The 26,128-nt window shown below is 42.7% G+C and overlaps 1 protein-coding gene across 1 annotated transcript in view; it reads left to right on the top strand.

Moving 5' to 3' along the window:
• The window catches only part of gfra2b (GDNF family receptor alpha 2b), a 145,236-nt gene extending 119,408 nt beyond the window's left edge, over nt 1–25,828 (top strand). The window contains exons 6-10 of the mRNA XM_087843415.1: nt 963–1,072; nt 1,659–1,799; nt 7,801–7,985; nt 18,843–18,890; nt 21,225–25,828. Of these exons, the coding sequence (XP_087699541.1) occupies nt 963–1,072; nt 1,659–1,799; nt 7,801–7,985; nt 18,843–18,890; nt 21,225–21,368 (628 nt within the window). The 3' untranslated portion in view covers nt 21,369–25,828. The remainder of the gene's footprint in view (nt 1–962; nt 1,073–1,658; nt 1,800–7,800; nt 7,986–18,842; nt 18,891–21,224) is intronic.
• The last annotated feature ends 300 nt before the right edge of the window (nt 25,829–26,128 follow it).

Here is a 26,128-nt window from a genome sequence, read left to right as displayed (position 1 = left end):
CTTCTGTGGTTTAATGACACCTGCTAAATCACCTCCACCAGCTGTTGTGCTCCATCAACCGATGATGAATCCCATAAAAAAAGTCAACCCCAGAGGTTGTTTGTGCAGCTGCTGCTTATTACAGTCCATTGTTAGGCTTAATTACTAAGGACCACTCAGTGTCATGTGACCATCAGTCCTTCCTGCAAAACCCCCCAAAATGACACGTGTTTGCTTTCAGTGTTCACGGGAATGATTCTGCAGACGTGACGAGCAGCATGTAGGATTTAAAAACACACTCTCATTGAACCACCCACAGCATTACACTGCCTGTCCATTGTGCCTGCGGTTCAGCTGGGGGCACACCAGGAGGCGCTCGATGGAGTGAATAGAACAAAATGTTATTTCCAGCTGATTGTACACAAAAGTCTGTTTCATTTTTGCTTCCATAAGTCCAGCATGAAGGAAAACTACTCTTCTGTCCTTTAGTTTTTCTCACAGTGATTGCCATAAAATGCTAGCACTCTGCTGATGTGTGCTGATTGGCCGGTTCAGGATTTAGGGAAGGTCTTCCTCCCTCAATGGTGTCCGTTTCGAAGCGATGACTCCAGCAGATGTTAGCAGCGTCGTTAAAGCCCAGCAGAAGCTACCATGTGTGTAGAAGCAGCAGCTGGTTGTGGTGGTTGAAGGTGATGCTAACAGGGGGCTGCTGCTCGCTTTACACCCCAATTCAAGATGAGGGGCGCCGTTTTCGTAAACTGACAGAAAGGTCTTCCATGAACATCTAAAAATAGAAGTGTTTCGATTGTCTCAAGCCCTTTGGGGGAGGTTTATTCTCCAGAGGCAAAGAACCCCATTCACTCTAGGCAAGCTTGACAGCGCACCCCCCCCCCCACACACACACACACACAGGGAGCTGGTAGCTGTTGGCCAAATTACATCATGTTACTGATGTTTTTTTGTTGTGTTGCTTCCTGTTGCAGGTCTCGGCTCGCTGATTTCCACATGAACTGCCAGGTGACACCTCACACCGTCACCACCTGCCCTCACGATAACTACCATGGCTGCCTCATGTCCTATGTCGGCCTCATTGGTAAGTCTAGCCTCCACTTGGCTAACCTTCTGATGTGTACATCATCAGTGGTGATGGCCCCAACCCTAACCCCAAATACTGGAAACAGAATTAAAGTGTTTGATGGAGTCGGTTAGACTGTCATTACAATACTGCTTGCCTTTTATCACAGTTTGGGTCACACATGCTGAAAACTGACATCAGAATGACTTCATTAGTAATTAATTCTGCTTTCTAAATCTTCCTGTTTACAGTAGAATCTGACCTAACCTGTGACAGGTGTTTGGTACAGAGATCCTCCAGCACAGAGTTAGTTGTTTAGATGTAATGAGTTCAGGTAACTGTGCCTTCCTCTAACTTTACCACATGACCTGTTTAGTGAAGCCAGCCTGTTCGTTTCTGGCTGTGATCAGCAGCCACTTGACCGTTATTTAAATCTTTCAGTTGAGAATTGAGAGCAGACAAAAATTCTACTGGTGACTCATTTCTTCTCCGGAAATCATCCAATGATTCAATTCCCAATTTGCAAAAATCCTCTTTACCTTTCTTCCCAGCTAATCTCCACCCTAATTCTTATTCCTCTCCTCCTCCCCCCTCCCTGCCTCAGGCTCGGATGTAACGCCAAACTACAGCGACAGCAGCCCGTCCAACATCACTATGAGCCTGTGGTGCACCTGCAGGGGCACCGGCCACCAGGAGCACGAGTGTGAAGCTTTCCACCGCGATTTCACACACAACACCTGCCTCAGTGAGTGCTGCATGCCTGATCAGGAGGGTCAGAGCTGTAAAGTGCTGATCCTCTCCAGTTAGTCTCGAGAATATTTACCTAAATAATCCAGAAAACAAAATTATTAATCAAACAGGTTATAAGCCAATCAGCCGTCACACTGCTGTAACACCATGTGAACATACCTGCAGGTAGTTTTATGCCGTGTTTTATGTTTGTTGTCTGATGGATTCAGTCATTTATGGATCTGAGTTTGTGAAGCTGCTGCTCACAGAGATGTATCTTCCCCCTTTACACTGAAAGGGTGGAAATTCATGGAAATTCAAAATTTCAGCTCTATCATATTACAGAATTTTTCATTTCTATGTTGCTTATCAATGATGTTGCCTGTTTAAGTTATGCATTTTCCAAAAACTGTTAGCTCTGATCTACGACCACAGGTGGGAGGGGTGAAGGGTAAACAAACAATTTCCCAAATTCTGGAAACACTGAAGTTTGAACGTCTCCATGTGTTACTGATTGATTAGATGCAATAACGTTATTACCTGTCACATGACCTGATCTTTGCTGATCCATGTGGGGCAAGGGGGAGGGGTTGATGTACTTAATATTCTATTTGATTATCAATGCGTTTTTCTGTCAGTGGTATAATTGATTATTCCATAAAAGGAAAGTGATTTGGGTGCTATAATTCAGTTTACAAATATGAAGCATAGAAAAGCAGAAAATATTCACACTGAATAATTTCTTATTTTTAAATGTCTCAATTATTGATTGTAGAAATTATTACAGAGAAAATGAGATAATATTCACAAAAAAGTAGGCGTTCATTTTGGGAAACCATTAAATGGTTCATAAATAATGAGACTTTCAGACTTTAATGGAGAAATGTTATCAAACTCTAACCCAAGCTGTGCAGAGTTGTGGAACTGCAGCATGAGGTTAAATCGATGAATAAAATCATGATACATGTTACTGTTAAATGTGTCGTCTCAGCACATGAAATGCTGAAAACGTTGGCATGGTTAAAGAAACAGAGGTGTGAGTGAGGTGGATAATTGAGGGGAAAGGTTAGTGGAGGAGGAAAAACAGAGAAGTACGAGCCGATGTGTTGAAGATCCCCAGATACCGTCTTTAAATAACACTGACCCAGCTCCAACATCACCTCTGTGCCTCCTCCATCACACATCCGCTCCTCCTCCTGTGGATGCAAACATACATATCCATGTGCTGCAAGCAGCAAAGAACACAACCATGCTGTTACATTGAACTTCATGCATTCATATATATGTGAAGGTCAGTCAGTTAATGAAGGATGAAGCCTGTTTATGATGTACATGTCTCCAAATGTTCAAACCCAAAAGTACTCAGATTACTGGACTGTGCTCTGATCAGGCTCAACACTGTGAGCTCTGTCAGGTGACGGGAATAACACTGATTATCTCTTCATCACGGCTCCTGTTAGTGTGTGGGAGTTATCATGGATCAGGTGAACTGTGGACCCACAGTCCAATCCATGGAGGTCCACCTCCCAGGTTACGGCCTGAAAGCACCTGCATGTTGGTGCAGATACCTGAGCACAGCGTCAGGGCTCGAGTACTCTCTCCATGATCTCCCGGTCTGTCAGAAGACGCGGTGGCACGTTAATGTGTAACAGGGGTGGAGAATGCTCTCTGCAGTCGAGGTGTAGTCAGACCTGGACAAACACGTTTTGTGTTCAGATGCAAGAATAACCTTCACTTATATGAACGTGATTTGCTGCAGTGAGGCAGCAGCAGCCTCTGCCTTGTGTTGAGTGGGTTGCATTGCAGCGCTGTGTTCATTAATCATTCTCCAAACAGACCACCATGGATCCTACCAACAGACTCCACAGACCAGTGTGCTGGGCTTAAAAAGTTGTTGGTGTATCTCTGTGTGGTCTCAGTATGAATTCCCATAAACACACACAGTTCAGCCAGACTGTGGTGTAAATACTAACTTGTATATTCTTTATTCTGTATTCAGCCCTCGTGAAAATGGTCGATAGTCATTCGTCTTCTGTTTGTTAGGTTATATTTTCATCTCCAAGGCCAGTGGATCCCCGGAATGTAAAAAGGACCAGAAAAAACACTCAAAGCCATAAAAGAAGGTTAAAATTTGATTTTCAGTGTGCATTATTCATATGTATAAACCAGGATTCCTGCAATCCATAAAAGGTCTTGAATTAATTAAACTAAAAATGACATAACTGGGGTTAAATCAATCTTTTAAAAGTCTTTGCAGTGAAAGAAAACACCTGTGTCTCCAACCCTGTGTCTGTTTGTTTCTTCAGTTTTATAGTTGTCATGCTGGCCTTGAATTTCATCATGAGTTGCATTTTTAACTCTTAAAAGTCTTAAATCTAATCTGAATCTGGTCTGAAGCCATAGCGTCACTTATTACTGTGAAGGTTTTTCAGGTTCAGTACTCAAAAATCCCATTATTCAGTGCAATAAACACCAAAGTCTTTGGACTCCTTCAAATGAAGAAACAGCAGATAATAACCAAGTGATCCCAAATTATCCTCGGGGGATCCTGGGTGGACACAGAGTTAACAGTTCACCCAAAACTGTAAATGTTAGATCACCAAAATTCCCCATCCTCCATCAACCATGGGTATCTGCACTAAATGCCATGGCTGTCCTTCTAATTATTGGTGAGATACTGAGGTATTTGGAGGAGGCTGTGAATGAAGGAGAGGTGGAGTCAGTCAGCATCTAACTGGTAGACAGATGACTTTATTCAAGGCTGCTCTGCCTCAGTATCCCCCAGTATGCCCCAGTATCTGGCTAAACTGTACCCATACCAAATGCCAGGTTAACAATGACCACCTCGGCCTCTGTTAGCTAACAGGTTGCTGGTGGAAACTGTGCTCCTGTTGGCCATAGAGCAGAGGGGGAAGGCATATTAGAAGGCAGTGAGAGAGAAGGAAAGGCGGGAGTGAGAAGGTGAGAGTAGGGATGCTAAATGTTGGACTACGATGGTAAACGGAGAGAAAAGACCTCAGAGAACGCCCATGGATGTTGTAAAGGAGGACATTCGGAAGGTTGGTGTAACAGAGGAGGATGGTGGGATAGATGGAGGCAGATGATCCATTGTGGCGACCCTTAAATGAATCAGCTGGAAGAAGAAGAACTTCTGCAGACCTTCACAAAGCAGCAGCAACATAATCAACATAATCATAATCTTCTCTTCTCCCAGTCACCACACCTGTGTCTATGTTTGCCTGACGTCTGCAGACAGCAGAGGTGATAAGCTAAGAGTGTAGCATGACCATAAATGATTGCAGAATCTGCAAAGACTCTCACAATATGCTCAGATGAAACAATGACACAAAGATGGCACACACTGGAAACACCACACATCCTCCAGTGTGACACAAATCCAATGACTTTCTGTCGATAAAAAGTTATTTTAGCTATTTAGATTTGTAGTTCTTCGAACTGAGCATTAGATTAGATAGCAGGAAGAAACAGGTTCATTGGTTATGAATATGACTTCAGGTATGTATTATATATAATATAGCAAAGGTTTCCAGACACCCAGGTGACCAGCTGAATTAGGTCACTTCAGGCTAGACTTGGGCACACTTGGGCTGGATTCTGACAGGTGTGCCTCAGTAATAATTGTCTAAGGAGCTTGGAAAGAAAAGCGTCTGGACTTCTTTAAGTTGCTTGAAGACGTTTCACCTCTCATCCGAGAAGCTTCTTCAGTTCTAGGGTCAAATGGTGGAGAGTCCCAGATTTAAACCCTGTGGGAGTTTCCCCCCAAAGAGGGACAAAAGGACCCCCTGATGATCCTCTACCTAATCACATAAGCCAAGGTGTGAAAACGGGTGTGGATCACAGTTGGTGTCGTAAACCACCACCTCTGTTCAAAGATGGTCACTCACAGTGGACATAAATGGCTTCTTTCACTCCTCTTTCAAACCATCTGTCCTCTCTGTCCAACATTGGCATCCTCGAAAGAGTGACCTTTGTCCTTTAGATGCAGATGGACTGCTGAGTCTTGTCCTGTGGAGGTGGCTCTTCTATGTTGTGCCATGCGCTTGTGAAGTGGCTGTTTGGTCTCTCCAATGGTCTGGGCATTCCTCGCTACACTGTACAGCGTACACCACATTGTTAAGTTTGTGTTTACGAGTTTTGTCTTTGGGATGAACCAGTTTTTGTCTGAGTGTGTTGCTGGATCTGAAATGCACTGGGATGTCGTGCTTGGAGAAAACTGTCCTGAGTTTCTCTGATACACCGGCTACATAGAGGAGGACAATGTTGTTGCGTCTGTCTTTCTCATCTGCCCTGTCTGGTCTTCTTTTCTGTGCATCTTTGCTGACTTTACAAACGCGCATTTAGGATAACCGCATGTTTTAAGTGCTTCCTTTACATGCGTGTGTTCCTTCTTTTTCCCTTCAGGCTTAGAGGAAACATGTTCTGTCCGGTGCTGTAGGGTCCTAATTACTCCAAGTTTGTGTTCCAGAGGGTGGTGGGAGTCAAAGAGGAGGTACTGGTCCGTGTGTGTGGGCTTCTGGTAAACTTCAATGTTGAGGTTTCCATTCTCTTCAATGTGCACAGCGCAGTCCAGGAAAGGCAAACAGATATCCTTTGTGTCTTCCCTGGTGAACTTGATGTTTTTATTCACGGCATTAATGTGCGCAGTGAAGGATTCCACTTCTTGTGTTTTGATTTTGACCCAGGTGTCGTCTACATATCTGTACCAGTGGCTGGGTACTCTCCCTTTAAAAGAGCCAAGAGCCTTTCTTTCCACTTCCTCCATGTAAAGGTTGGCTACAATAGGTGACACAGGGGAGCCCATGGCACAGCCATGTTTTTGTCTGTAGAAGCCTTCATTGTATTTGAAATATGTTGTGGTAAGGCAGAGGTCTAACAGTGTGCAAATCTGATCGTGTGTGAAGTTGGTCCTGTCTTCCAATGAGCTGTCTTCTTGTAGTCGTTTTCTGACAGTCTCCACGGCCTCCGTGGTGGGTATGCAAGTGAAGAGAGAGACTACATCAAAGGACACCATGGTTTCATCTGAATCCAGGGTAAGTTTCTGGACCTTGTCAGTGAAGTCGGTGGAGTTCTTGATGTGGTGTGGGGTGTTCCCCACAAGAGGTGCTAGGATGGTAGCAAAGTGTTTTGCATGACATAACATAGAAAAGCCACCTCCATGGGACAAGACTCAGTAGTCCATCTGTATCTTAAGGATAAAGGTCACTCTTTCGAGGATGTCAATGTTCACATTTTGGACAGAGAAGACAGATGGTTTGAAAGAGAAGTGAAAGAAGCCATTTATGTCCACTGTGAGCGACCATCTTTGAACAGAGGTGGTGGCCTACAACACCAACTGTCTGCCATCTATAATCCAGTTTTGAGATCCCTTCCCAGACGCCTTAACACCCACTCACACCCTGGGCCATCTGACCTCAGGAAATCACATGATAGGGTGGGGCTAGGTTTCACAATGAGCTCACCCGAAACCCTGGCTGATTGCGACCCACACCCGTTTTCACACCTTGGCTCATGTGATTAGGTAGAGGATCATCAGGGGGTCCTTTGTCCCTCTTTGGGGGGAAACTCCCACAGGGTTTAAATCTGGGACTCTCCACCATTTGACCCTAGAACTGAAGAAGCTTCTCGGATGAGAGGTGAAACCTCTTCAAGCAACTTAAAGAAGTCCAGACGCTTTTCTCTCCAAGCTCCTTTGACTACGATGACCTGGTTGACTTAGAACATTCATAGACATACTCGGTAATAATTACCAGTTTGATTGAGCTTGGAGTGTTTGGCTTGTTTTGGGGGGAATTTAGGACCCAACAGTGAACCATGTGTGCCGATCTAAATTTGGGAAACAGGCCAGCGTCAGATTCTTGTTACCTACCTGGAGGAAGGCCAGGTGGCAGCTGCCTCTTGATGAGAAAACAGTAATTGGTTGTCAGGTCAGTGTGGTTCTCAGCAGGTGTAGAAAGTTCTCGCTCTTTCTCTGACCGCCCGTCTCCATCTCCACACAGAAAATGCCATCCAGTCGTTTGGTTACAGCTCGGAGGGAGGGACTTTTCTCGTAACCGAGCCATCATCCACTTTCCTGCCCCCTGCCGGGCCTCCAGTCATCGCCAAACCTGCTCCCTCTCTGCATGGAAATGCAATCAAACCCCTGGACAGTGCTTGTATGTTTTCCACTTGTGCGAACCTGCAGGTGAGTTTGGATTAGGCCTTAGTAATCGAGTATTCTAGTGATTATTTCATTGATTAATCAAGCAATCGGATAAGAAGTACTTTTGTCTTATTGTTGAGCAATAATAAAAACAGGAGGCAGAAAGAGTTGTGACAGCATTTTATCTCCTGGATGAGGTGGATTTGCTGTGTGTTTATGTTTATGAGTTTTTGTGCGTGTGTGTCTGCATGTTTAACTATGCTCGAGAGTGAGTGAGTTTGTATCTGTAAGCCTTTAAAGAAAAGGCTTACAGATAAAATGTGGTGGATGCGATGAAGAGAAATGTATCAGCATTGTGAAGTGTGTGCTGTGCCTTTCTGTGCTGCTGAAAACAAGATGTTATTATGGTGTAGACCTTAATTAATATTAATAATAATTCACTGTCCAACCTAACAATCCTCAGTTTTATTGGCCCATGTACATTTTTAATGGTCTTGCATTTATATATTTTTACATTTTTTAAAATATTTATATTTTGAAATATTAATACAATACTAGTACACCCAATGTCCCTCTTTAGACTCACCCCTGCTTGCTGCAGGTATCAATTCCATGTAAAATAGGACGGCTGCCGTCAGCTTTCAGCGAGCTGTATAATTTAAACACGTATCAGACTAAGTTAACATTTCATCTGCAGATTTTAATAAACGTCTGGAGACTCACTGCAGATTTCTCTGTGTGAAACAAACCTCCTCCACGTTAAACTGTGCCTGCGTCATCATCTCTGCTGCTCTTCTGTTACCAGTGTTTTTGTTGAAGACTGGGGCCTGTGTGTTCTTAATGGGGTTTATTCCCTCACTACTCCTGAATAAGTTTCTATCTCTGGCCTGTTTATGTGTCGCTCGCATTTACTTGGTAATGACGGAACGAAGCATTGAAGAAAAAAATTTGCTGTGAGGATTTTTTTATCATCGAGTTATTTAAATTACTCGATGAATATATGAGAGGCTTGGTCTGGATATAGTTTTTCATGGTTTCTGCCTTATCTACAGTACATGGCTGCTGCCTTATTTATTATATTCTTTACAACAGGTAAGCTCAGTGAGAACGAGATCTTTTTTCAAGAGAAATGTCAGTACAAAAAAAATTTAAATATTTAGACAGTTGGCTACACAATAGAACAAGCCATCACACATTATCACAGATGAAGAAAAACCTACTCAAGTAGTTGCAAATAAACAAATGCAACCCTTTAAAATGTTCCTGTGAAATCAGACAACACCATTCTTGGGTTTGTTTTTAGCTTATTCCATTTATAGACAGTGAAGTATTTAAATGCAGTTTTCAAGAGGCACAGCTAATGATAAAATGTCCTGCAAACTGACATTGTAAGTACTGTGTTTAAATTCAGGAAAGGAGCAGAGGTAAGCAGCAGAGCCTGGAAAGACACATTCAGATTCAGTGCACAGAATACACAAAATCAAGAGACGTCGAGGTGGATATAGTCGCAAGCATATGAACAATATCATCGTTAGTGTTCTGCTTATAATGTGATGGTTGACACATTTGCATGGCAAGCAAAAGGTCACTGGTTCTCTACAGACACAGGGCAGGAAGTAATGGAAAATCTGCCAAATCAACAACATTACCTTCCAAGGCACAAACCTTTTGGCGTGGCTGTAGTGCAGGTCATCTGCTAACTGGAAGGTTGGTGGTTCAAGCCCTGGTGCTCCCGTCTGCGTGGAGAGTACTAAACCCAAGTTGCTGTTTGATGCATCCATCGGAGTGTGAATGTCATGATTGAGGTGAGAGACAAACGACCGCAGGTCCAAGTGCGTCAAAACAATGATTTTATTAAACACACGTGTGGAGGAGATGAACACCGTCACACAATCGGCGTCGATCTCCCCCGAACAATACACCAGCAGTTGTTTTTATACTATCAGGGTATCGTTTATGACGCCTGTTGTGCATCAAAGCAGATAGATAACATGCATCAGTTACAGTAACCACAACTTTTGACACATTCAAAAAGAACAGTTCCTTCCTCTGTTCCTCCGCCAGATGCTTCCTGTTGATCTTCTTACTCTCGCTTATTTCTGGAACTGAAACTGTCACTTATGCAGGTACAACATGCCGTTTGATTCTTCACTACTCAAAGCTTAATAAAAAGAATATAAACGAATAAAAGATAATAATGAATAACCTGGTTATTCAAATAGCCACATCCAGACAGCTCCTCAAAATAACAGATTATATGTGGTGTATATGTATTATAAGCATGTATGCAATCTTCCATAGCTCTAGGCCACTTTACTCAATAGATCGGCCGGACATTGCGCCGACCGAAGCTTCTGACCATCAATTAACTGACCGAGCTTCAACTCTTTAATAAGCACCAAAATGCAATGTGTATAAAATGATTACAGTTGCACCTGCAATGAAAGATTATTGTGTGATTATGCTAACACCTGAAATACGGACTTTAATGTAACATCAACAGCTTCAATAAATGCTTTGATGAAATGATAATTAATGCAATAGTAATAATAATGGTTATGAATTTTAACAGTAAAATAATTTCCTAATCTCCACAAAAGCACTTACATAGAAAAAGAGCTTGTGTGAACGGGTGAGTGAGTCAAGTTGTATAAAGTGACTTGAGTGCTCAGGTACAGTAGAAAAGCACTTTGTAAGAAGCAGTCCATTTACCAGGACTGGCAATGTGCTTGTGAATGAGAAACAAGATTTGTTTCTATGTGAAACTCTAATCTTCATCTTTAATTTTCCTCAATAGTGGTTTTTAAAAGTGAGTCTAACTTCCAGCCAGAGTCCTAAATATTTATAACAGAGAACAATTTTAATGACCATGCTGAGTTTTAGTATGGACTGTATGCTGGATATTTTTAGTTGACCTTAAATGCACTCATGCATTTTGTTTTATCAGAGTTTAAAATAAGATTATGTGTGATCAGAGAATTTTGAAATGTATCAAAAGCAGACTGTACATTTGCAGTGGCCTGATCCGAGGAACGGCCAGTGGCATATAAAACAGTGTAATCTGCATAAAAATGTATGTGCAGTTTTAGGTGGCAGAGATTATGCCACCATATTTGTCAGATGTTTGAAAATTTAAGCCCAAAGCACCAAACTTTTTTTTCAGCTGGATTATTAATTACAGAATTATGCAGGAGTATAGAGGCTGAGGTGGTAAAATGTATTATAGAAGTTGTGCTATTAATGGTTGTGTTTCTGCTGAGAGGACATGGTGAACTTGGTTTGAGTTTTCAATAATTGAAAGCTTAGTTCAGTTTACCCTCAGCTAACCAAACACTTCCAGAGCTGACTGAGACACCACAGACAAACCGTTCTCATTACTGTATTTTTCAGTCCACTCCAAGGATGCATGCATAGTTCCCGCTTCAAACTTACATTCTGATACTGAAATTTACACCCATCCATCCAACCCCAGTGGACCTTCACCTCAGTAGTGTGATTCTTACAGACCTGTTGGCTTACCATGCTGGTAGTCTAAATCCATAACCAGCCAGGTAGCTAACTACTGTTCATTTTAAATCTATATCAAATATAAGGAGCATATAACTATCTAGTTTCTCTTTAAAAACAAATATTCGGTTGTATTCAGTCCAGTATAATCCACAGGAGCATGCCTCTCATACTTCCCATGCCGGGGCTCAGTAAAAATGTGTTTAAGCTTGGGACATGATAGCTCTGTCTGTGTGTTTTCAGTTCAGTCTCAGAACTCTAGCAGGTAGGCAAACAGTGCAGCTTACATTCCTGTGTGGAGAGGAGATCTGGAGCTCAGTCACAGGTGTTTTGCTGGCACACCGCGGATTATAAATCTGTAAATCAGGTGGTGGTTAACCGAGGAAAGCTGATAAAGAAGCAAATGAAGATTCCCGGCTGAGTATTCATATCAGCCCCACAAGTTTGGATAAATTAACTGACCTCATCCATCCACAGTAGCATATTTTTATCTTTGAGATAACTTTCAGTTTTTGGAAAATTAAACCAGCTATTAGTAGGAAGCAAGAATCGTGGAAGGTCTTGTGTTATTTTCTTTCTTTAAGTTAGTCTGTTCATTATTAGCAATAAAAAAAACACATAAAAATATATGTTTGCCCTCATTTTGTTTCTTCTTTTGAAGATGTTTTGTCACAGCCACAATTAAACCACGAAAGCAGGAGAACGCGTACCTTTTGAGCACTGTGACTAAAGTCAAACTGTGTGGATCGCCTCAAAAAATAAAGTATGAATATTTGGTTCTAAAGGGATAAATCTGAAAAGGCTCATTTTTTTTATAGCAGTATAATAAAAACGATGGTTATAGAAAGAGAAATGCAGACAGCAGGTATGACTGAGGAGGTCTGAGCACTCCAGCTTTATGTGCTTCGCTCTTCTTCACCTTCACACACATTAGCGTCATCCTGCCTGCATTGTGGGAAAGTGGAATTCCATCCATTATGTACAGAGAAGAGGTGCAAGGCTGGAGGTTATATAGGCCAAAATAAATTGCTATGCATTATGAAAGAGATTTGAAGCATGAATTATAGAAAACTTCATCATATAATGGGATGGATGTGACATTTTACTGAACTTTTACATTTTTAACCCACTTACATACACATATAACTTTTAATGATGAAAGAAATGAAAACTCTACAAAAAATACCCAACATTAGTTTTGCTGATCATGAGTGTGCACGTTAACCAAGTCAGTGTGTACTGAGTTTGTAGCTTCATTTAATGTGGGCTCAAATACAGAAAAGAGAATTCTGCAACAAACCAATGAGTTTAATGAGTTTCTGAGATGTGTAACAATTTACACACCTCAATGAATCAGTGAATCTTCTTATTTAAGCCCGGACAGCTAAACAACATCAGCATGCTCAAAGACTGCACCACCCTCAGGAATGAACTAAATGACCAGTCCATAAATGTCACTTCCTGCTGTTGGCTCTCAATTATGACATGGTATCATATACTTTACCATTCCAAAAATACTCTAAAAAACATGCAATGCATATTTAAAACCATATACACACGTACACACAGAAAAGTGTAAAGTGTAAAACTATCTGTGTTAGACTGGAGAGGCAAAGCAGGAGACACAAGTGGACCAGTGAACCCAGCACACACTGACTGGTACCGCAGAATGTCCTCAACACATTTCCAGGGCCATGATTTAAACTAGCTGCAGAAGCTGATACCTCTCTTTAGTTTGAAACAGACATGAGGGCTACTTTATTAGTTTATTTATTATTATAATCTAAATGTTGGATTCTTTATAGAGTTTATGTTGAGTCTTGAAGTCCAGCCATCCTCTGTTGGAGGGTTTTGGCTTCGGCTGTTTCTATGTGATGGTTTCCTCACATGCAGCCAAATGTCTAACAGATTTTTTTCTTTCGGTCTGTCTGAGCTCTGTGTTGGCAGTCTTGTGCCAATGTGGAAAATTAATGTTCTTATTTTTTTAAGCACATTGCCAGCATTCATGCCATCCCGGAACACCTGTAATACATTTCAGTTTTGGAGTCACAAAATACTGAGTTAGTGTTAAGCGATATATTCTAAAACACTTCTTCAGCAGAGAATCAGAGAGGAGAAACACACAGATTTTCTTGCTAGCAAGGGCAGCCTAGAGTGAGACTCAGAGACCCGCCCTGAGGACTGCCCTGGTCCTTTATTTATACACTTCAGTGAGCATTTGTTCCATACATTAAAGTGTGTGTGTGTGTGTGTGTGTGGGGGGGGGGGTCAGAGTGTGACCCCATAAAGACTTCCCTAAAACTGCTGGTCTGGAAAGTCCAGCAGTTCATCAAACCAAAACCACTTAGACTGGAAACAGATATAACTACGTTAATCCTACCGTAAAACAATAAAACAAGGTACGAACTTTCCCATGCTCCCAGGATGTGGGGGTGAAAGCCAGAACACCCTGGAATGTTACAGACTTCCTAGGATGAGACATCCTTTCAATAAACACAAATGGTTACATGTAGTATTCTACCATATACAAACTTATATCATTAAAAAATTATACTGACTACTAAGTACAATTTTCCATTGACAGTTAGTATCACTGAAACTGGAGCTGAAGCTGATGTGTCTGTAATAAACTGCATCATTCACATCGTCCTTGCAGTTCTGCAGACTGGAGTCTTCTTCCTATTTGTCTGCTGTGGAGCAGTTTGTGGATTTTGGCATTCTGTTTTAGATCGTAAGCCTTGAATATGTGAAGACTTTCATTTATTTTGGTGCACTCGTACACCTAAACATATGGGTTTTTTTTAATTCTCTTTGTCTTTGTAGTAGAGAAAGAGTTTTACAGTTAATATTTTGTGCGGAGGGGACACTAAACCCTCTGGGGTTGAAGGAAGAGCATCCAGTATGAAATTCTGCCAAATCAAACATACGGAGGTCCCCGCTGGGAAGGAGGGAGCAGCTAAAAGTAGCAATAGCTGTATTTTGTGCAGATATCTCAGGGATTTCTGGAAATTGTGCTTAAACACCAGCAGCTTTCCAGTGGTCAGAATTCTCATGATGGGACAAAAACAGGAAATCAGCTGATATTTTAGTAAAAAAAGAACACCTAAGGTGGAGGTTCAGGTTGACGGGTGGCTCCACGAACCTTTAATTAGCAGTGTTGTTCCATCTTCCAATGACAAAGCCATGCATCCCTGACTGTATTAATCAATGTCTGGTAACCCTAACCAAAGGCCGGTGTACAGCACAGTGATCAGGCCTGTAAAGGTGACACTTCTTCAGCCTGTTTCCACTGCACTGGACTCAAAGGCTCTGATAACTGGTAACAGCTTCAGTCACACTGTAAATTCCACACATAATCCCAACAACAGAAGCAGAAGCAAGTTAAGCCATGCTAGGTTTTGAAGTTCTGGTTACGGCTGGGTGAGCTTTGTCATTGGAAGGTGAGTTCACCTTCGAGTGACATGTTGCCTCCAGCTTCTACCAAACTTCACCGAGACTACAATGTACCAGCTACCATGTCAGAATAGCATGGCTTCATGCCAACCAATGTGCCCATCCACAGTGTCTACAAGCAAGTATACACCTCTACTACTACCTCTATTACACATCTTTGAAACTGAAGGATGATTTGTCCTGTTAGTGACAGTAACTGTGGTTTCCAGGTGGTTGCTGATTGTTGTCAAATAACTGGTGGTGATTGGTTTGAGAGGAGAAACCCTGCCTTGCAGTTTTATAGAGTTTCTTAGAAGTTCTTACCCTGGAGTACCCTTTTCCCCCCCTGTGCAGTGCGTGCTTTAGTGATGTTTAACCAGAGGCCCTTTTAGCAGATTTGAGATTACATATCATTATCATGTACTCAGTTGACCTACTCGTTTGTGAGGTCCCAGTTTGAAGGCTCGAGATGAAAGTTTCCACTGTTGACATGTTACCATGTCAAACGACATGTGAGGAGAACGGGGTGGGGGAGACTATGAAAGTGAACTCTCATTGGCTAATGATTTAGGACTGACAGTTAACCAGTGCGTGTATCCCAGATAAACTGTTCTGAAACATCAAACGACCAAAATTTACAAAAGTGATTTTTTGTTTTATTCAGTATGACCTAAAATAAATTATTGAGCATAAAATCAGAGAAGTGATTGCAGAGGGTGTAGATATGTTTTGCATATATCACCCCCTGTGGCTGCAGTCTTCAGACCCAGAAGCTCCGCCCACCTATGATACTGTTTATAAATTTTGGTGTTAGAAATTGATGGCTGCATCTGCCAGTTATTGCATTTGTTGCAGTTACTTCTCACATGGCCTCTGATGACTGTGGTTCCAACTTTAGGATCAGCAGCTTTATGGTGACAGTGAGGTAAAAAAGGTCCCACTAGGGTGGTCCCTGTGACAGGAAGTGCACAAAGTTCTGGTCCTCTTTTCCTGGAATGGAAACAGTTTCTGTAATTCTAATTCTTCAGTGGAGCAAGAATGAAGACCAGGGTTTGCGATTCTGGGACCTTTACTGGTTGGATTTGTTCGGCTTAAGATAAAGAGCAGATGACTCAGTTTGTTCCTCCTCATGAGGATTGTCCCTGCTTTTTGGACCATTTTTATTCATTTTTATTTCTTTCTGTTTAATTCTTTTCCTGCACAGAGCACAGTATTTGGATGAATCAGAGCTCATGTGTCTGTTTTCCCATCTCTCAGTCCAAAGCTGCAGCGTTGATCACTGTGATGGTCGTCTGAACTCAACCGGGCCTCAGGGTCAATGGTGCTTCCCTTTAAGTTCAGCCTGCAGACATCCTTGTAGCACAGATATGAGTCTGCATCCAGTCCACATACAGCACAGCACATCGTGGCCAGCATTTCAGCTGTAATGTCTGAGTGGGTGCAGAGTGCTGCAGTGGATCATTCTTATGAAGACATGTGTGTTCAGAGCTTAGTGTTTTCATTTGAAGTTCACAGACTGCCAAGATGGAAGCGTTAAGAAGGCAAACAGATGGAAAGTAAACTCTGGCGTGTTAAATGTGGCTTTGAGAAACCGGCTGGAAGGATAAAGAGCCGAGGTGAAAGCAGATCATCACAGGAAGGATGAGTTCTTCTAAAAGTCAGAAAACCAAACTTAAAAACGGCAACACAAACAAAGATCATGACCAAAAATCAGTCTTTCTGAATTTCTGTTCAGTGTTTCCCACAACCCGTGGACCTCAGTTGGAAAACACTACATCAGGTCACAGTGATGGTCTGCTCAGACCCAAGTTTTCATCAAGTTTCATGAGGTGCAGAGTCCCACCTAAACCTAACCCACTAGCTGACAGTAAGGAGAACCACTGAGCAGAAGTGAGAGGAAACAGGGTTTTTTTTAAAAAAAAAAGAAAAAAAAAGAAAAGTGGAGCAATGTTCAAATCACAGAGGTCCAAATGGGACGTGACCTCTGGCTTCCTGTAACCTGTAACTAAATTCACTTTCACCCTCATAGCAGCGATCTGCTGAAGGCTACCGCTGAAGAACGGTGGATGGATGGATGGTTTATTTTCCTGTCTCCATTCTTCAACCAACCCTTTTATGCCAGAGTGCCTGCAGAAGCATTCTGAGCACCTGTAAATGCTCTGCGACCACAGGAGACCAACCCTGAGTCAGATGATCCAATTTCACGGCACCTGTACTGCACGTTTAACATAGTGTGACAGTATGAATTCACCCTGCAGCCCTCCATCAGGTGCAGAGAGCTGCAGACGGCTACCTGTCAGCACTTTCAAAGCCTCTTTCTAAAGACCTGCGATGTCAGCGTGCATGTTTGGAGTGGGCCTGAATGCTCTGTGGACAGCCGGCAGTGCAGATGGAGTTACATCTGAAAAACAGGCAGATAAAGAGAGAAAGGGATCGGCAGGAATGTGATACTGCTGTGCGCTGCGTCTCTGTTGATGCTGTATATCGCCTCATGCATACTGTTCTGAATTTGCTTTGTGAATGGTGTCTTTTCCCCAAAGCTCGTGAATACAGCGATCATTTTTAGCTCTTTTAAAGGAAGCAGACGTGCAGAGGCGTCCGGCATCGGAAGATGTCCATATGATAGCAAATCATCTGCACGCTTTAATGATCAGGATAAATAAGCCTGTGCGCGTGCACATGGATGCCTATTTGTGGCTCTGCGCATGTATATTTCAGGGAAACGATAATGATCCGGCCACTTACGATGATTTCCCCGACACTGAAAAGAATTTTCTTCCTCCTTGCTGAGCGATAAGATCTGATTGGCTCACCCACCCAGGCAGCGGGAGGAGATATGCTAATGAAGCACTGACAAAGAAGCTGATGGAGGCCGGAGATAAATGCTGGCATGTGTGTGTTTGAGGACAAATAAGTGTGCATCCTTGTCATCATCAGCACTCTGCATTTTAATGAAGGTGGAGCTCGATTTAACAACCCGAGGAGGCTGAAACGTGGAGGAGCTGCTTCCTTTAACGATCTCACAGAAGCAGTGGTGCAAACACCACATTTTACTTCAGGTTTTGACCATCTGCTTTAATTATTGATGATCTGTTTCTGAGGAATCTGTTGTTTCCACTCAGTTTGACAGACATCTGCAGAGAACCCGAGAGCCTTTGAAAACACTGACTGTAATTTTTACCTCTGAATTAAAGCTGAAGTGTGCATGCTGCATTTCAAACCTCTGTGGGGTCCAGGTATTTATGGACCTGACTCTGAGTACTTTTTGGAACTATATCCTTTTGTTTTAAGCAAGTGAATCATTATAAGATTGGGGAAACCTGTAGTCAGCTGAGACTGAAGAAGTCACTTGGATGAGTGACAAAATGTTTCTCCCACTGAAAACGCTACGTCCAGATGAACAGAATCAACTTTTGGGGATTTACTTACCTGGATGATTGAGCATATGCATCAAAACCTCAGTATAAGTACAAAAATCATTATCATTATTAGTCTGTGGTCTGTACTGTGATACAGGGTTTGGACTTTAGGGAGGTTTAACCCTGGGTTCACAGCGGTTACACCATGATTAAGCCCCATGCACTGGCCAGTCAGTTCTGTGGAAAATGGCGCCATCATTTATTGAAAATATTGTGGAGGTCTTTGCGTGCACCATGAGAGAATCTGAGAGTTTTTACAGATCAACTAAAGCCTTCAGCTTTCTCTGACAAGCTTCTGCACAATATTACAGATGAAGACTCTCAGCAGAGGGAGATCACACTTCAAATTCCTGCAGGTCTCAGTCCAGCACCATGGCTTGATTTTTCTATTTAAACTCATCAGAAAGCACCTTGTTCACTCACACATTGTATTACTGATCTGGATGGCTGGATGGATGGATGAATGGATGGATGAATGGATGGATGGATCTTATTCAATACTCAGCCTGATACTTTCTCACAGTGAGCTCTTGTTTTACAGGATGGAGGACAGAAGTGCATCCCCTCTGATGACTTCGAGTGCGAGGAGGTGAGCAGCTCTGATCAAAAACGATGGTTGAAGTAAAGGGTGGAGGGGTCTCCATCTCCCCCATCACTTGGACCAGCTGATGTGGTGTTCAGGTTGTTTATATGACGCTGACGTCCATCATCAGATCAGACGATGAGATGAAAAATGAACAGATGATTTTTATCAGACACAGACAGCTTAGAGCCCTTTCACTAAAATCATCTGAGCAAGTTCATTCTGGACAGACCTGAGAGCACCCCTTATGGAACAGGAAGTCCAGACAATGGAAGTTCTTGATTATACTAAACCAGGGGTGTCAAACTCCAGTCCTCAAGGGCCGGTGTCCTGAAACTTTTAAATGTGTCCCTGCTGCAACCTTTTATAAAATTAGGTCATTAGCGAGACTCAATAGAACTTGACTGCATGCTGAGGTGGCGACCCCTATCCTTTCTCAAGTAATTTTAAATAAATGCAAGTAAATGTAAGTGTTTGGAAATTTTTACTTCTAAAAGTACTTTTATTGCACCTTGTGCTTTCACTCATGAGCTGCTGTAACATGAATTAAATGGCTGAATTGCCACCTCACCAGCCCTCAAGAACTGAACTTTGACACCTGTTTACTAGACGTTTTCTGATTGTGTGTCTGAGAGGGCCACTATTACATCACAGAGAAAGCTTTTATTATTGGTCAACATAATGGAAAAAAGTAAACTTAAGTGGTGTTTTATTACAGCATGGGCTTTTTGGTCGAGTGAGATTATGAGGAGATCATTCTGAGGTGAGATGTGATCTTGAGGAAAGGCTGTTAAAGGATGGGTGAAACTGCCTCTGGCTATGAGGTCAGGAAACTCTTTCCCAATGAGCTTATGGTGTCAGTCGCTGCTTTCAGGCCTGATTTAAGCACCATGTCCATTTTGGAGTTTCAGGTCCTGTTACTCAGAAAGGACCAGAAAACAGGTAAGGGTTTAGGGCGGGGCTACCTGTGACTGACCGTATGAGTGTAGTGTCTGTAGTCTTTTAGAAACGGTGTATGATGGGATGCTGTTTGTACTCAGCTCTCAGTTTCACAGCTGGCGCATTAAAAGGCGAGCAGTAGAAGTTTTCAGTGTTTTCGCCCACTCTCATTTCTAAGAGTTTGCTGCCAGACTTCCTGTGTAAGCCTCCCTGTGGCCGGTTCACTGAGTGTCCTCCATCTGTTTTCGGGTTAAAGATTCACAGCTGAACTGTAAAGTGTAGTGTGAGGAAAAAAATTGAGGCTCCCTCCAATAAGCTGCTCTGTATTGATACTTGATCACCACACTAATATCTTCATCAGCAGCTGTTACCACCCCGGGTTGGAGAGGAGAGTCACATGACAGATGGAGAACATGGGAGCACTTTGTTGAATTTATTGATATATTATTGCCAAACCTGAAGCTGGAGATGAACTTCCAACATGAAATATGCATGAATAAGAAGCGGCAGAGAGTGTGGCGGCAAAGAAAAGGAGCGGCTGCGCCTCGGTGGAGATCTGTCTGTAAAACAGAGAGACACAAAATGAATTACCTGCTGAAACTCAAGCAAGAGAGTTAGACTCGGATATTTAGCAGCCCATAAAAGCTCAGCTCTGTGACTCACTTTACCTTCCTGCAGACACCTCTCCTGCTCGGCCTCCACACACCATCTGTGCTGAGGGTGGCGACCACAGTAGGATACTGCTCCTCCCGCAACAAAATAAAAATAAAGAATAAAAGTGCAGCGATGTTACAAATGTGCAATACCACAGATTTTACGCTTTATGTTTCTTCTTCAGCTGCATTTTCAGAGGTTCACGCTCCGAGTTGCTTGCTCTGGTTAAGTGACGCCACCATCTACAGCTGACAGTTACAAAAGAAATAAATCAATTATTGATAGCAAAATTCAATTTGGGATATCTGAGAGTTTGACATGCAGTCAAGATTAAATGGTACTCATCTGAAAAAGTAAGAAATTATATACTTATGAAGAATTAATATTTAATTGTAGAAAACTTTATCTGAAGCCAGATATGAGGTATGAGGCATTCTAACACCGCCCACAACTGAACCCGCTCGATAGAAAAGCTTTGTTTCAGAAATCTGCAGTCACGAGTGACACACGAATTTTGGATTTATAATATTAGTACTGAAGAATGAAATGTGGCTGTCTGTAATTAGAAAAGGAGCTGGTCAGAGGGACTTCATGCAAACTTTCATGGATATATTCACAGGTATATTGATTTCCAGCTAACAAGCAGCTTCATTGTTTGTAAGATTTTCAGGACACCACAGAATGAGGCGTTACAAACACTTGTGCACTAATGCTCGTGCCTTTGCCCCCCCCCCCCTCTGTGCTCAGGCTCTGTTGGCCCAGGGCTCGATAGACTCTCAGGACTCTGCAGGGCCCAGAAGCAGCAGCCGGCCATCAGCCCCACTCCTCCACCTCCTCCCTGTGACTGTGTGTGTGTCCATCCTGCCAGCATTCCTGTTCCACGTCTCATAAATGTGAACTAGCATACACACACATTTACACACACACACACACACATACACACACATTTACACACACACACACACACACACACACACACACACACACACACATTTACACACACACATTTACACACATACACACACACACGCACACTCCTAAATGTCAGCCAGCAGACGTCCAGCATCAACAACTGCCTTTCAGAAGAGGAGGGAAGTTATTCTGGAGGACGTTCGGATTAGCCAGCTCTCTGCACCACACACATGGTGCACACACACCGTGAGAGGGTGTGTTGTGTGTTTGAGCGAGGGTGAGAATGAGAGAGGCAGACACAGAGAGACTCCTGGGATTTTCGATCACATTGACTTCGTTTCCAAAGCTCCGTGTCTGCAGAGTTTGTGTGCAGCCCGGCTCAGACTCACTGCCTCCAGCTTTCTGGGATCCGAGACAGCTGGGCTGGGAAACACAGGGACTTTGGCTCAAGCTTGGAACTGCACACACACGCACACAAACACACACACACACCGAGAACAAGTCTTAAAGTTGGCAGCGCGATGGTGAGAGAGACGACAGAGCTGGACAGATGGGATGGATCATTCCTCTGTGTTTGTCAGCTCAATTTATCACTTCCCTGGACCTCTCTGGTGGCAAGAAAGCTATACTGCATACATTCAAACGCACACGCTGTAACCCTCCCCTTAGACCTCGTTAGCGGGCAAACAGGGTCCCCACAAGGACACAAACACTCATGCTGTACACCAGTGTGCTTTTCGCAGGTCTTTCTCTTCATTTTGTTGTCGACATTCTGTAAAAACTTCATTTAATGTGGAATATGAAAAAAGAGTGTATATTTCACAAATGTAAGTGTAAAATTGTGCGAGTGTGTGTGTGTGTGTGTTTGTGCATGAGTGTCGGTGGCTGAATGTGGATGTACAGACATGTGGAAGCAAACAAAGGAAGAAGGACTCAGCTGCAGGACACACAGCGATGTGTGTGTACTCTCAACCAAACAAATTTAAAATTTCAGACTCTTAAATTTGGGAGTTTTAGGTTTTTTCCTCCTCTTGTCTTGATTGGTTGTATGTGTATTGCTAACAAAGCTACAGCTGTTATCATGGTATTAGACCACCAAGCCCCTGTCAGTTTAACACAGTCTCAGTTTAAATGGGTGCTGCTGGTGCTGCAGTTACAGCAGGGCAGACAGTGGTGGTGGACACAGACCCACCAAAGTTGTAGAGACCAGCGCGCTGTGAATGCTGTGGCCGCTCACAATCAGATCCAACTTTGGAGTAACTTTGGAGCACCAACACAGCAATACAGCCTGCAGTCCTTCTGTGACTGAACAGGTCAGGTTGGCAATTAAATGCAAGCTGTTCCTAATAATACGGCAAAAAAACATGTTGGTGTCTTCAGTCACACAGTCCAGCCTGAACCTCAGCGGCCTGAAACAAAAATTCCTCAATAAAGAGTGACGTCATTTCTGCACAACACTGATAAATCTGCAGAACTGGTTTTTCTATAAGAATAGAACCAGAGACCTGCCCATCGACTCATGTCTGCTATGCAAAGACGAGCCACTCTGTTCAGCACAGACGGACTCAGGTTAGAAAGGACAGTGAGAGTGACTGCAGTCTGGGGCAAAGCACAGTTGTTGGGTGTCCCACCAGAGTTGTTGTCAGTGCTCGCCGCTTCACTGCATTTTTTCCAACTCAAACCAACGGGTTTTTGGATCCCGTTGGTTTGGGTTAGGGGAACAGATAAAAGTCTGTCCTTTGTGATGAAAGTCGGACCTATATTAGCTCATTAGAAGATTTGGAGATTTGAGTTGTACTTCTTCACACACGCAGTGGGCGGTTAAAATAGGTGATTAATAGCAGAATGGGCAGGCAAAATTTTTACTCCCTGCTTACTCCCAGAGTCTCTGTTTTATAGCTACTGAGCTTCCTCACACAGTTTCTGGATGATCACCAGCTATGCTCGCACTATCAGAAAAAGTGACTCCCACCACCCGTTACAGATGCAGAGTTTCAGGCAGCTGGGTGGCAGCTGACACCTGACATATATTCACAGCAGCTTTATGTCTGCGGAGTTTCTGGTTTCAAATGTACAAGATGCACCAAAGACTCAACTATATTCATACCTGTATGAAACCATCCTCTATCCTGGCAGCTCTTGGGGCTGTTGACAAAGACTCTTCAATTCAGAGCATAAAAGTTGTTTGTGTTCTTACGCTGCTTCTTATCATCAGCGGTTCAAACACGATCATATGAAGTGGTACCTGCTTCAGAGCCACCGTGTTTCTAAGTAGACCACATTTCTTTTGGATCTATGTTTAGCTTCCAGACGTCGAGTGCACTTCTTTGGCACCATGTTAGCAGGCGATGCTATCGGGCTGTCGTCACTTCCTCTGGTAGCGGCTTCAGTCATTTAGAATGGAGAAAAGCTGAACTTATAACTAGCTCACCTCGAGGAGCTGTTGCCTCTATTGTCCCTACAAGTTGGTCGATTTCATTTCGCTGTAGGTTTTAGGCTTTCTCTTTTTAGCCTAAAAGCACAAAAAAAATGTAAAACTGCTTCAACTATCTAAGAGCAGTCGCCTCAGGGGTGTTTATACGACCCTGTATATCTATATATGTAAGACCCTGCAATTAGACAGAAGCTCTCGGCAACAGTGGGGAAGAAAAACTCCCTTCTGAGAAAATGAAAGTTCCAAGAGAACTAGGTGACTGAAAGCATCAATAATTCAAGGAAAGGATTTGTCACTAGTGTTAGCGTGTTAAAGGGCAGGGTCACTGTTTCCAGCAGACTGGCTCAGGTTCTTCAGCAGTCAGCCCAAAAAAACACGTGTACAGCCAGATACACAAACTGTTTGGTCTCTATAGATAATTTCCCCTTCATAATCACTCTTTATGATTCACCTGTTTAAATTGTATTAAAGTTTACATTATTAGGGGCGTGGCCTCTGACTGACAGGTGGATGGCACACAGCTGTTTGTAACATTTGGATCACTTCCTCCTGCGTTTGCTTCCCTAAATGTGTTTAATATGTGAGTGTGTGTGGGGTTCTCAGTGTGTACAGTACCTCTGGCCACTCTGTGGGGTATTTTTTATGTTTCATAGAAGCTACCAGGATGTGGAACATGAACTGTTGTGCTGCAAGGTTGTCACCAGTCAAAGCTCGAGGTAGTCGTCACTTTGTGCCATCTGTGGGCTGGAAGACCTGAGATAAGTTCCAGAGGCGCTGGTGCGTCCTTACTTTAGTGTGATTATTACTGTCGTCCCTGCTAGCGGTCAGGAAAACGTATTACCGTATCCGTGAAGGGTCATTACACAATTGTCCAAATCAGTGAGATTGCTATTAAATTTGTTGTAAACATTGTGATATTTCCCCTCGGGCTTTCAGCAGTATCATTATTAGGACAGATTTGTTTTTGTGTCTGAAATTGGACGATGAATTCATATATTTCTAATCACCTCGGCCTTCCTCTTGTCCCGTAATCATGTTGCTTTTTTCATCTACTTTTATTCCAGGAGCATTTTTCACTGGAGTTTCTCACCGGCATCATCCAGACACCTTTTTTCGCTTAAGATGTGAATTAAAATGTGATTTTCATTCAACTCAGTGTTAACGTAACGCTGGCTGTTCATGATGCCCTGCACATCGGGATCCTGAGTGTTTCATTAGCAGTGTGAACATTCATGGTCCCCAGAGGGGACCCTCCACTGCCTTAGTGCTGCTGAAGCTTCAGGTTTTATTTCAGAATTAAAGTGCTAGTGTCGAGATAGTGCAGAACTTTATAAATAACAAAATATTAAAATCGATTTCCATAACTTTACTGTAACTTTTCATGATCCCCAGAAGATGATCTCTGGCAGGCTTGATGGTCCCCTGTTTTACAAGCACCATCAACATGAAAACATTCGATTTCAGCAGCACACAAATCACAAAATTATCTGTTTAATGGTAGAAGAATTCAAATTTTGGGAGAAAAATATTTGAAATGAATGGCAGAAATGTCACAATGCAATATTTACAGTAACTTCTGTTTTTGTTGGCAGGCAAGTTTATCTTTCACATTTGTACTTAATTTCCCTCCTGTATAAATGTGGTTATCTCCAAGGAATAGGATGGTATCGTCAGCAAAAACTAAATTAAACTAAATTTAAATTTTTAAATTTAAGTCCAACAATCAATCCCTGTGGAACACCATGATATCTGATTCATAACAATTCATTCATTACTAATTGTATTTGAAAACAAAGAACTGTTTGTTCAGGATGGATGTCTGATTTTACATTGGTGTTGAAGATGACTGAACAGGGCTTTGTGCTGGTACGACCGTGTGTTGGGAAAGAGTAAAATGAGGACAAAGGTGACGGTGAGGAAAGTTGTAAATTTGCTGATCTATTTGTAAACTTTAACAGCGCTCAGCAGTGTAATGAAATATGTGTCTGGAAATAAAAGTAACATCTGTAACAACAGCTGTCCACAAACATTTCTTCTTCAAGTTCTTCATCCTCCTGAAGCCTCTCTGAATGATGACCTCCGCCTGAGTACCTGACACAGTCTACACTTGTCTTTGTGGGTGCTGAGTTAAGGCCACAAACATGTCACACAGGTGTTCAGTAAAATGCTGCCCCTAGCCTGATGAAATCCCTCTGTGTGGTCTTACAGTTTGGTGAAGGTTTCCTCGGCATCAAACTAAACTACATGTGTGCAGCCGAGAGGGAACTATGGTGGCTGGAGGCTGAAATCAGAGTGAAGCCATGCT

Source organism: Neolamprologus brichardi, chromosome 7, assembly GCF_056152115.1.
Source record: "Neolamprologus brichardi isolate AB-2024 chromosome 7, ASM5615211v1, whole genome shotgun sequence".
Classification (NCBI taxonomy): domain Eukaryota; kingdom Metazoa; phylum Chordata; class Actinopteri; order Cichliformes; family Cichlidae; genus Neolamprologus; species Neolamprologus brichardi.
Note: the sequence above shows the minus strand (reverse complement) of the source record. Positions and strands in the feature narration are given on the sequence as shown.